Source organism: Paralichthys olivaceus, chromosome 15 (assembly GCF_024713975.1).
Source record: "Paralichthys olivaceus isolate ysfri-2021 chromosome 15, ASM2471397v2, whole genome shotgun sequence".
Taxonomy (NCBI): Eukaryota; Metazoa; Chordata; class Actinopteri; order Pleuronectiformes; family Paralichthyidae; genus Paralichthys; species Paralichthys olivaceus.
This window is the reverse complement of record NC_091107.1, coordinates 3,543,456-3,555,642: the sequence shown is the minus strand read 5'-3', so window position 1 is coordinate 3,555,642 and position 12,187 is coordinate 3,543,456. Positions and strand designations below refer to the sequence as shown.

General features: G+C 41.4%; 1 protein-coding gene across 9 annotated transcripts in view; it reads right to left on the bottom strand.

Moving 5' to 3' along the window:
- ncam1a (neural cell adhesion molecule 1a) overlaps positions 1–12,187 on the bottom strand; it is a 217,837-nt gene that overhangs the window by 57,551 nt on the left and 148,099 nt on the right. For all 9 annotated transcript variants that reach the window (XM_020097380.2, XM_069539665.1, XM_069539667.1 and 6 more), the window contains exons 3-8: positions 11,893–12,102; positions 10,650–10,793; positions 7,186–7,323; positions 6,335–6,452; positions 2,891–3,051; positions 1,729–1,871 (exon numbers count right to left, since the gene is read on the bottom strand). In XM_020097380.2, the coding sequence (XP_019952939.2) occupies positions 1,729–1,871; positions 2,891–3,051; positions 6,335–6,452; positions 7,186–7,323; positions 10,650–10,793; positions 11,893–12,102 (914 nt within the window). The remainder of the gene's footprint in view (positions 1–1,728; positions 1,872–2,890; positions 3,052–6,334; positions 6,453–7,185; positions 7,324–10,649; positions 10,794–11,892; positions 12,103–12,187) is intronic.

Below are 12,187 nucleotides of genomic sequence, written 5' to 3'. Positions count from 1 at the left end.
AATATGCTATTCAAAAAAAAAAAAAAAATCTCATGTAGAATCCTCTTTTGTACTGAGATCTATCTTTTTATACATCCTCTCGTATCCATCCATCGTATTGTATCGCACTGTATTGAGTTATATCTATGGTATCCATTGTATTGCATAATATCATATTGCATCATATCAGCTTGTATCTATCCGCATCTATCTATCGTATCAATGGGATCTATTATATCTATCACACCTATCGTATCTAGCTAGGAAAATTACTTTTCTTTTCTTTAATTATTAAATCCACCTCAGAGAAAGGTGTCCACCCATCTCCACGGCGGATTATTACAACAGTTTGCCAGAGAATCGTAATTGAGGTCATAAAAGTCGGATTTTGAAACAGAGATTGACTTATGGTCTCCAGATTGTTACACAGAAATAATTAAACCAGTTTCACCGAAATCATTTTCACAGTTTCGACTCAATCTCACTTAACTTTCAATGAATTCTGAGCCATTATCATCGCGATTCAAACATAACAGAGTGAACCGCTGCATGTGCTCTCACGACGGAGGAGGGACAGAAGCATTCACGCAGTCCCCGGCGGTGTTAGAGAAGGATGTTGAAAGTTCAGAGAGATGGTGGAATCTAAACTGTACGAAGGGCACGTTCAGGAGGCAGCGCAATTAAGGTTCGAGGTTTGGAAAAGTAAAAAGCAGAGTAAGCTGTTTATTGTTGATTGGCAATTAATGATCTACGAGGGACAGGGTTGGACGCAAGGTCGACTGAAATGAATTCGTTGATTGAACGAGAAACACAAGCGAGCGGACAAGTGACTGATCTGGTTCAGACACATCAATGTCGAAATGAGAAGATGCATTAGCTCTGTGATGGATTGAAGTCAAACCCCGATTTTCTGGAATAAAAGATAATTGAGACGAGGTTTGTCATGAACCTACATTTTAAAGCTTCACGATTCATAAGTTGGATAAATTGTCGCGCACGTCGTATCTGTTTTATCTGCACTGCACCGATAATGTGCATTTATGTTCACATCTTGGTTGTGTTTGTAATTTATTTCTTACGAGGGTTCGATAACGGCATCTTAGACATCATTTGTTTTCATATGTACATCTGCTGATATATCGTTATCTGAAGTGTTTGACTTATTAAAATATCGGTATCAGCATTAGCCCCAAAAAATCCATATCGGTTAGACTCGAGCACAGTCGGTTGTCACTGTCTGTTTCTCTTGTTTACTCTGCATTCAATTCAATTTAGTGCAGATAGTGCCAAACAGCAACATAAATTATTTCATGGCACTGTTCCTAGAACGGAGCTGTATGAATTCATTCACGCTGAACCTTTAGAATTATATTTTAAAAAAACGCTTTCAAAATTACTTTGTATTAGACTTTCGTCATCAAAGAAAGCTGCACAGACTACTTGAAAGTTCTTGCATAAATGTATAACATGAATTAAAACATGTACTCCTCTCTGCAGTGTGCTGGTGGTAAAGGGCACCTGGACCTTTATATCTAAAGGGTCTGTCCCCCCCCTTTAGATGCTTGATTGAAGAAATTCTGCTGTTATTTAATGATGTTAAGAGGATTTCAAATCCCAGCCAAGACTCAGCAGAGGGTCGTTACGCCCCAATAGCTTCCACATAACAACAGGAAGTTTCGTCTAGTTTGACTAAGTGGCATGTCGTTATATAAAAGTCATAATCTCAGTTAAAAGAAGAGGAATCTGTACCTGCTCTCCTTCGGTGAACACCCGGTTCTGAAAACTCCAGGAGATGGTGGGTGTGGGGTCACCCGAGGCCTCGCAGGTCAGCGTGACTTGCTCGTCAAACTCTGAGGCAGTCTGGTTGTTCAAGTAGGTGATCTTGGGTTGCACTAGGAATAAAAGACACCAACGCGTTACTGAAACATGTTTATATTTTTTTAAGACATATTTATACTTATCAGTACTCGGTGAAAATGACAACACAGAGGTTTTTGCTTGTTGCAGCTCATATCTGATGTCAGCGTTGTCCTCTGGAGGTGAATTATTGTCTTTTTGCTTTTTGCAAAGGAGAAAGGTGAACACACATTTTACAAAGTGGCATATTATCACTTCAGAAGGTTGCTGTGGACACAATTAACTAAATTACACCTCCAGACAATAAGCAACAAACCAAGTTCTCTGGTCATTTAATAATTATATTATTATTTTCTTCTTTTTTGATAACTGAGGCAGACTTCATTAATATATTAATTTATTTTTTATTTCTTGTCTAACCAGCGTCTTAACGCAATATTCTATGTGGAAACGAGGCGTGAACCCGTTAAAGCTTTAGCTTTCTTTAACAGCTAGCTGCTAACGTGGTGTCCCTGATGTTCGGAGCTCGCCAAGTTAATTCTTCAAATTACTGATTTTTCAGACAGAGGCCAGTTTGTGGGTCATAAATCAAAATAAAAGCTGAAACAGCCAAAAAAAAAAAAAAACGCAGATCTGCTGCAAACGTTGGCTGATAAATTATCTGTGACACCTTTTCACATACACGACCATTTCATCCATTGTTTATACACAAACGTGAGATTAGTGCAGGTTTCAACACCTTTTTCACTTTGTTAAATTCATGAGAGTGTCGAGGGTTTAATTCCCCGCCGACACAGACTGTAACAGAGCTGCAATGCAAATGTCCTCATCAAGAGGAAGTCTAGTGTGATATCTCTGAACGTCCTAAGGGCCGGCTTAATTACTTTCCAATAGGACATGCTATCCTTTAAACTGTACATTCACGCTGCATTACCCTGCGACCAGCCACTGGAGAAGCTGCAGACGAGTGTCCAGCAAATGTCAATAAGTAGAAAAACAAAAGGCCAGGGAGAGAAAAAGAGTTGACGGAATAATGTCAGAAATATTCTCTTACCAAACACGTTGAGGCTGACTTCCTCTGCCTTCTCTCCCGCCTTGTTCTTGGCGATGCAAGTGTATTCTCCTTCATCCACTTTCGTGACATCTTTTATTTCCAATTCTGAGCCGTCCTCGTTCAGGCTGTACTTATCACCCGTTTCAAGGACGACGTTGTTGCTGTAGCGGAGGGAGGGAGAAAATAGAAAATAATCAAAAAGAGTGACTAAGACACGGCGGAGCTCAGATCAGATGCATTTGGGAACTTGAGGGCTCGATCACACATCTCTCACCGACAATGATCTAGTTTTATCTCGGGAGGAGAGCGAGGACGACCAGGAAAAAGTTTGGTCCCTGAGAACATCTCAAACATTTCCACAGATTTTGATTTGCCTCAGCTCTCCTTTGGACCTCACACCTGTATTTTCTTTAAGAAGGCCACACATCAATTTAATGATGGTTATAGTGCTTTTTTTCTTTACCACTTTCACTCCTAAAAATAAAGTTTTGTGTGTGTGTGTGCCTGAGCAGCAGCCCTTTAGAGGCATTTTGCAGGAAGACAGTGAATGACAGCCTTGTCAGCAGCACTAGGAAACCAGAACAAATAGAGATTTACTCCTCCGCTTCACCCATCTGTCCTCCCGACAACCACACAGGCCGTCTTAACTCTCTTCTGGCCACAGAGTTCTTCTGCATCTTGCTCCATCCCAACAGCCACATCACACACAGGTGTTGATTAATGGAGGAGCTGCAGGATCCCAGTGTTCAACAGTCTTATCCACTCCAAGCAGCCACATTTAAAGATTCATCTGCAGAGGAGCCGCCGCGCGACAGTGGTGAGTGATGTGTCTTGAATATGAAACTGCTGTACGAGGAAAAAAATGTTCCCCTGTTCACTCTGAATAAAGTTTCTTGAGATGTTCTACACCAGCTAATGGAAAATCAATTATCAGAGTTGTGTCGAGTCACAATGTATTCCCTAGAAGGAGAGAACAGAGATATTTTGGGGGTTTTATTTACCGTTGAGGGCTGAGAGCCGGCTCCATTTTTGAATTTAGATCCAGGTCGGTCGAATACATAAAAAACGATTTTTTAACCTTCGGTGCCCGTAAACAAAACATATATCTCTCCTCGTTCCCCCTTTTTTCTCTTTTTAGCCAAAAGGCAATTTAGAAAATCCAGCATGCTCCTCATTTCCAGCCTTTGCTGACTCTTGGATTTTGTGCCAGACGATATCACCTTCAGCTAATTAATGTTCAGTAACTTGTAAAAAGGCCAGAAACCGACTTGGCGATGGTTTATTTTAAAGGGAGCTCGTGTCTCCGCTCTGCCAAACTCCATCTGCTAGAGAAAGAAGCGAGAACCTGACAACATGGTTATGGTTGAATTATTATTTTTTTTTAATTAAAACAGCATTCAATAGCTTGAACCATCATTTATGTGTTTGCACAAATGTATTTTTGATGGTATCTTTGATTCTTACGTTAACAGATGTTTGAAAATTCCAATTGAACGTGTGAGATTTAGTTCAAATATCAAGTTTAGTTATATCATATAAATATTAAGGATCTATTACTGTATTAAGACAAATACAATGCTTTGAAACCCTGACCCTCATTGTTCCACTCACGTTTATGGAAAGTCTAAACTAGTATAATCCTCCGCAGTGTGTAAATATCCAAAGAAACACAATTGTTAGTTGATTAATTTCTGTCAACACCTGCTACATTGCGATTCTAAATTCTTTATCCCCCAGTTTCAAAAGTAAATCTGTTTTTAACACAAACGAGGTTCACCAGATTCAATTTACCAGAAGCTACAGCGGCGAGGTGCAGATTCACTTCACGCGTTGCAGCTCTACGTGGTAACAACTCAATATTAGCATTTGCAGAGAGTGAACCTGCCTAACTGAACTCATCAAAGGGTTTTTCCTCTTGTTACAGTCGTGCAAATGCAAATGCAAGTAAATCTCATCATTTCTCCCACACAACAATTTGTAGACAAGACCGTGCAAATTCATATTCATGCCATATTTTCAAACACTACCAGACACCAACTCCCTGTAATTTATGTTGTGCATGTGCAATCCTCCTAAAGGGACCGCAATCACTTTCCACAAACAGCCTGGTCAGAGAGGCTGTGAGACGCAGGCGGCAGCACCACAGAGAGTTTACGTTGTTTTATCTCAGACTTGATCAGAGGAGCCAATTTATAAACAGACACAGACGCCGCCAGCCGTGGTGGATTAGAAGTAAACCTGAAACATGCAATTTGCACTTCCAGTCGGTGTTGGGTTGTTCTTTCAGAGAGGGCTTGTCGAGAACAACCCGATTTGCATACGTTTTAATGAATACAATAAAAACCAGCCAGCCATTGTGTGTGAGTTTTAAAAAGAAGTCTTTCAGCACATAACAGCCTTTTCAACCTGCGTGAGCCCCATTATTTGAAGGTGCTACCTTCAAATAATATGAAGGTATTTGAAGGTGCTACCTTGAAATAATGGGACACGCAGAGACTGAACTGAGAACAAGCTCTTAACTGGATGAAAATCAATACGCCTGCGAGTGATTTTTTTAAAAAATCCCTTCATTTCATTTTGTTTCAAATCGCTAGTTTCTGTTTCTCCTTTTTTAACATGACCGCATCATTCTCTGTGCAAACACTTCAGATTATACGTCAGTGTCACAGCAAACTCACACTGACTCTACAGGATCTTATTTTCCTCTACAGTGTGTTCAGTCATGTAAAACAGTTAAATAATGGATCCATTCCTTGCCTGAGTGTTTGGTCAGTGAAAACGCTGCCTCGTCCTTGGCAGCAACAACCAAACAACGCTCCCTAAAACTGTCCAGCTGATTAATACACAGTGCTGTGACTCAGATGTGATACGGGCTTCACACTGCATCCTGTTACTAAAGGGCACAGCCTCACCCTTACAGACGTGTCACAGATAAAAGCAAAACACTTTCCTGCAAAAAAACAGATTAGAAAAAATGAAGCGAGTTCCGTAACTTGGTGAACTTGTTCTTTGTAGATTTTAAATTCTCGAGGATAAAATAAAAAACTTCAGGATGTTTTTTTTTTCAGGATGTACTTTGGCACAACACAAAGTTCCTCTCCATTTTTAGACCCATGACATACAGCACCTGCAAAGTACAGTATGGCTTTATACAATGTTGAGCTCGACACTTTGTGTTTTATGCATTAATCATTTTTGCTGCATTGCTCAACATCATTGTTATGCAACTTTATCCTACCCGGCTGATTTGACTCTAACAAAAATATGTCGCCTCGTTAAGATCTGTTGTACTTCACTGATGAATCCTTCCTGTACTTCAAATATGAAGTTTTTGGTGAGGTTAATAAGATTCCACACCCTGATTGAGGGGTAGATATGAGAAACCCCCCCCCACTCATGTTTCATCTCATCAGAACAGGTCAATTAGAGCGGTGGAGGACGTACTGTGCCCAGGTGACCGTGGGTTCAGGGAAGCCGTCAGCGTCACAAGCCAACAGAGCCGAGCTACCGATGTCAGCCGTAGCGTTGACCTCTGACTGCCTGGCCCGGATGGTGGGGAGCACTGAAACAGAGACATGGATAAAGATTCACATTAGATTAACATTTAACACACATAGCCAGTGATTTCTAATCGAGTCTCATGATATATAGATTTAAACCTGCAGCATCTGGACCCTTGGAACCAGTAGTGTGCACATTATTCATCTTTATCATCTGCATTCAGGTGCTGAGCTGAACAAGCAGTGGGTGGACACTTGTAGAAGTGAAATAAATAATTTGCTATTATCAGTGATTGATAAACTGTAGTCTGTAATGACCATAGCTAATTATGTACGAATCCATTATTTACCACTGATGGTCTTTTTTATGAAAAATACATGATTTACACTTGTTCTACATAAAACTAGAATTACTGCACTGCGGCTGAAGGTCTCCGCCAAACCAGCGAAGTCTCCACGTACATATTTCTATATCGGTTTTTGCAGTTTCGTATAAGGTCACTGGAACCTTTGACCACTAATCATTATTTGAAAATCTTAGTGACAACTGATCAAAAGAAATCACAAATTTACTTTGTGAGGCCACTGTGACTTTGATCTTTGCCTTTTAGCTGCCACAATTGAATCAGTTCATCTTCGAGTGCAAGTTTAAAATCCCCTCGATGCATTTTGGAGATATCGTGTTCATGGGAATGTGACGTATAGGACAGTTAACCCAGAGACATAATGCCTCCGGTCACTGGCTGTCGCCGCCGCGGAGGCATGAACAGAAGCTGACAGGCGGGTGGCGCTCACCATTAATGACGACCTTGATCATCCTGAAGTCAATTTCTCCCCTGGTCATGACCCGGGCCTCACAGGTGTACATGCCCTCATCCGTCTTCTTGATGCTGCGGATCTGCAGGTGGCCGTTGTCCATGATCTTGAAGCGAACTAAAACACAGACAGCAAAAAAAAAAGACTAAGTTATATCATCAAAGCGACGTGTACGGGTTTAGAATAAAACGTACCGTGTCCAATTTCTATAGGTTTTTTGCTTTTGCTAGAAGCCCCATCAAAATAAATTTAGGATGGTATTCCAAAAACAGAATTGTGATTCTTTAATATTGTGTAAGAAAATCTAAGAAGCCAAAAAGTATTTTTACTTAAAGGTTGAATTTTGTATGATGTTTTGCTTGAATGCCGTCCTCTTAAACTTTAAGACCCATCGTTATGGTTCGGGAGCTTCCTCTTGAATTTCCCTCCCGTGTCTCTGCTGTGTTCCCTCCCTGGTGTTGTGTCACATTTGTCCTCAATTTGTGCGTCTGTCCCGCCGGGCGTGGTTTTGTGAACGCAGCTCCTCGCCTGCACACCTCACCTCCTTATCAACGCCACAAGCCGCCGCAGTATTTCAACCTGTTTCATTCAGTCCTGTGGAACGAAGCCACAGCTGAGCTCCAGTCTGCCTCGCCCCAACACTTCTCTCACAAGTTGTAATAAAACCACTTTGAGTGCTCGTAGTCTCCTCGCCTGTGTCCTGTTTTGTTTTGGGCCCAAAATTGAAATGAACTGGACTCGTTAACGCTCAGACAGGAAATTGAAGCCGGATTATAAAGTCCCAATTATGCCCACTAATGAGGCCTGTGGTTAAAAGGGTGCCGAGAGCTCTGCCCTGCCTGACACGTATTTTTGCTGCGTTTCACACGATCATAGTCTGACAAACGTGTCGCACCTCTAATTAAACCGGCAATTAAATGCACAGGGCGAGCTGAAACCAGCTTTTAGCATTTATTCAAATACCAGGGTTCTGACCTCATTTCAAAAATCCTTCAGAAAAGTAAATAAGTCATTTCTGTTGTTTGTTCCTTACATGTGCAAAATGTGTCTAATTAGGACGCACGCGTAAAATATAACTTTCACAGGCCAGCTTCAGGGAGAAGGACTCACTTTTGCAGCGGTACGATGCTGCCGGTTTCATTTTCATGCGAGTGAGGGGACATAAGATGTTTCTAAGTCTGTGTGCTATAAAATCACTTGATGCACATAATTGTATACTGAGCGCTGGAAACGACGTGGGCTTGGGATAATGAACATTTTATTCCCTGCATCACTTTATTGCACAGACAATTCCGTCTAAACGACCTAAACACAATTTTCAGGGGGGACTTGCACTTTCCTGTGGTATTTAAATTTTTGCTCATTTATACATTCACATGCCCATTAAACTTCAGAAAGAAATACTTTACTCTTTACATCTGATTACATGTTTGTTTCTTTTACAGTTAATAGATTAGAAACAATAAAAATAGTTGAAATAAGTGTCTCTGACATGTAACTGCTGTTTAAAGTGTGTTAAAGAATCAGTGAGCATCACGAGTTCTGTCTCTACTCACACATTCTGCTGCCAGTTCTGCAGTTTAATGAAGTTTTGAAGGTTTTTGAACATTGGATGCTTCTTCTTTTGAATTATTATTTTTGAAACTCTCAAAACATGTTCTCATTTATTTCCTGCTTCCTGTCACATACAAAGTGCAAAATCCTTCATGAACAGAACTGTGAACTAAATTATTCAGCTGGTGTAAAAAGTGGCGTTAAAGTATTTTAAGTTAAACCTCCGAGGGCCTCGAGTGGTATTTAAGTAGAAAACTAGATTCTGCATTCGAGCACATGCTACACTGACCCATAAAACAATGACAGAGTTTGGGTGGGTGGTTTTGACACTGAAACATGCAGCGTGTGGTTAGGGTCAACTGCTGCGCTGAGAAAAATTACATAAGACGCTTTCAGTTTGCAGTGTCGGTTGCATTTAGTGGTTTTTCCAGTGAAAAACACATTCCTTGACCAGAGTCCAGGAATAAAAGCTGCCTTAGGACAACACTGTGGTGACTCCGAGCTCTCCAGCGGTCACCGAGGGAGGGGTTACCGAAAGGTTAAAATAGGCCCGGTCCAAGTGTAAAACAAAACACAGTCTCCCGCTTCATTTCAACACATATCAGAATGAAGTTTTAGCTGAACTCTCGGGGGCAGAGCTGCTCTGGAGCAGCCTCGTCAACGCTCTTCCAAAACACACACTGGCTGCCGGAGGAAATTATTTACATAAACTGCACATGAACACGTTTACTGCAGCGTTTATGTTGCCTCTCATCTGATTGGCAGAGGCGACGCAGGCTGAGAAGTTTGTTATTGGTTCGGCGGTCGGCGGATGCAGTCGGCTCAGTTTCGCAGCAGCAGACAAAACCGTCCACGTAAACCTGTCACTTCACTCGTGCAGCGCCGCCGCTGCCGTGTTTAGTCGCATAGTCACAATGTTTAAAAAGCGTCACAGCAGAGTTAAATACCTCAGTTCTGTGTCACGCTCCTTCGCTCTGAAGCGTGTGTTTACTGGCAAAGCTGGGATCGTGTAGAACATAAGAATAAACAGTGAAGAAAAGGATTATAATGCAGAGAAGTTTCTATGGACCTTTTGATGCTCTGGGATCCGGTGCTTCATTCCTCTGTGACAGTGACTCACCACAGGAATCCACGACACGCTCTCATTGAAGCTGATCACGTCTGTCCAACCTTTTTTTTTTTTTTTTTACAAAACTTGCTTTAAACCAAAAATGCAGAGAGGTTTTTAAATAGGCCACACCCAACAACATGCATGTGTCTGCACGTGTTAAAATAAATGATTACATGTGCAGAGGAGGTTATGGTTTGAGAGGCATTTGTTTGTTTGTTTGTTTGTTTGTTTGTTTGTTTGTTTGTTGAGCTCCCTTTCGAGCAGACTTCGGGTTTTGCAACTTTGCAGAACTTTTACATTGACAAAAAAAAACTATAAAACACACCGTAGGAAAGAAAAGCTGAAAAAGCATCAAATCTCTCCTTTAAGAATTAAAAAGAGATTTTGAAAAGCTGCCCAGCATAACCTGGCAGGTCCAGATTACATCTGTTCTTTTTCTTGCTAGTTAAAGTTTGGGCAAACTTATTCCCGAGGACTGTTAGCGATTCTCTTCCTTTTTCTCCTTTCTGGATTATTTCAGCCTCAGGAGCAGTTCTCTCTCTCTTTTTATTTTGGAGAGAACTTGTTCTCCTCTTTCATGCATCATCCATGAGGTCTCACACTCCCTCCTTGCTGACAATGCATTAGTTTGTTCAAAGAGGCAGAGGAGGAGAAGAGGAGGAAGAGTACAGCTAATTGATTGGAGAGTATTGCCTTGGCAGACGGCGAGAAGGAAAGCTGACGGCTCAGGGGGTTGGGTTGGGATGGGACGGGACGGGACGGCGTGTTATTGGCTCACCATCTTTGGCTACTTGGATCTTGGAACCCTTGTGCTTCCAGATGATGGTGGGCGGCGGTGAACTGACCACGTCGCAGACTATTTCGGCGTCGTCGCCGTCGTTGAACTCCTGCGGGCTCGGGGCGCTCTCGAAGGTGATCTTCTCTGTGAGGAAATGAGACAGACACATAATTACACATGTATCTTGATGTTCAGCCCGACACTTCTGAGCTGCAAACTCTCATGTGGCATATTTATATTGCATGGGAGAAAAAAAAAAATCTTACAGTTGATTAGCACCATAACGAGGCACCATATGCTGGGGCTTCTGCTTTGCTAATAAATGTTTGGATGGTTGAGTCTTTATGTAATCACAGATGGCGTGGGAAGGTAGACAAGGTAAAGACAGTTCAAAGACTCGTTCACATTGACAACAGCAGCAGAGACACTTTCATTTGTCGGAGCTGAGATGTGTTTAGTGTTTTTAATGAACTGTTTGGAGAGTTGAACATGATTTTGTCGGCTGAAGGTTAATATCTGGCATTGATGCCGACTATTCCTAACTTAAAGCTACAATATTAAACTTTATTTAATCTGATGACTGTGCCAAACAAGTGGAAATCAAATATTTTATATTATAAAATGTGTCCAGTGAACATAACAGATGGGAATTACATTACCGACAAGTTAATCCGGCAAAATCATTTCGTATAATAACGGATATAATTTCTAGCTGTGACCGTGTGCAGAACAGAGGGAACGAGTTTTATCCTTTTTTCTTTGTATACCATCAACTGCCTGATCAAAAAATACCCCCAAGATCATTTAATAACAAATGCAGGAGGCATTATACTTACCTCTCCGTATCTGGTCATATTTTAAATCTAATTAACACGTGGTTAATAAAACGATTAGTCGATCCCAAGCAGCAGCCACCACAGCGGAATAAAGCCCTTTATTTAGAACTGTATACCCTCAGGTTTTATTCCTCTATCTCCACAAAATATATGAAAAAATCTGTTTTTCATGTTTTTAAATATCAGATTAAAAACTATTATTATTTATCTTTGCTTCAGGAAAGTGACGGTGATCAATGTCACTCCTGCGTCTGAGTTAATCCATTCTTGTTCAGAATGTGGTGAAGTGGATTTTTCTTTGACTGACGGCTTTTTGTTTCGGTCGTGTTGTCTGGTCGGGTTCACGCAGACCTTGTTATAACGCTGATTAGATTCTCGTGTGAAGATAAAAACTCTTTAACACTTACGGAAGATCTTCACTTGCACGGTGGCCTGGGCCTCCTTGTCCCCGTTCTTCGCCACACACTTGTAGATGCCAGCGCTGTCCACGTTGGCGTGGTATATGGTGAGGGTGGACATGGATTCATCGCTGCGGCTCACAAAGATGTCTGGCCTGTTGGGAAGGATCTTCTCCCCGCTGGGCGCATACCAGTCTATGTCTTTAGCATCTCCCACCACTGAGGAGGAAACGCAAAATGAGGCAAGGAAGCAAGAATTTCACAGCTGCTATATAAACGAAAAACACGAGAAAGTGTTATGAAT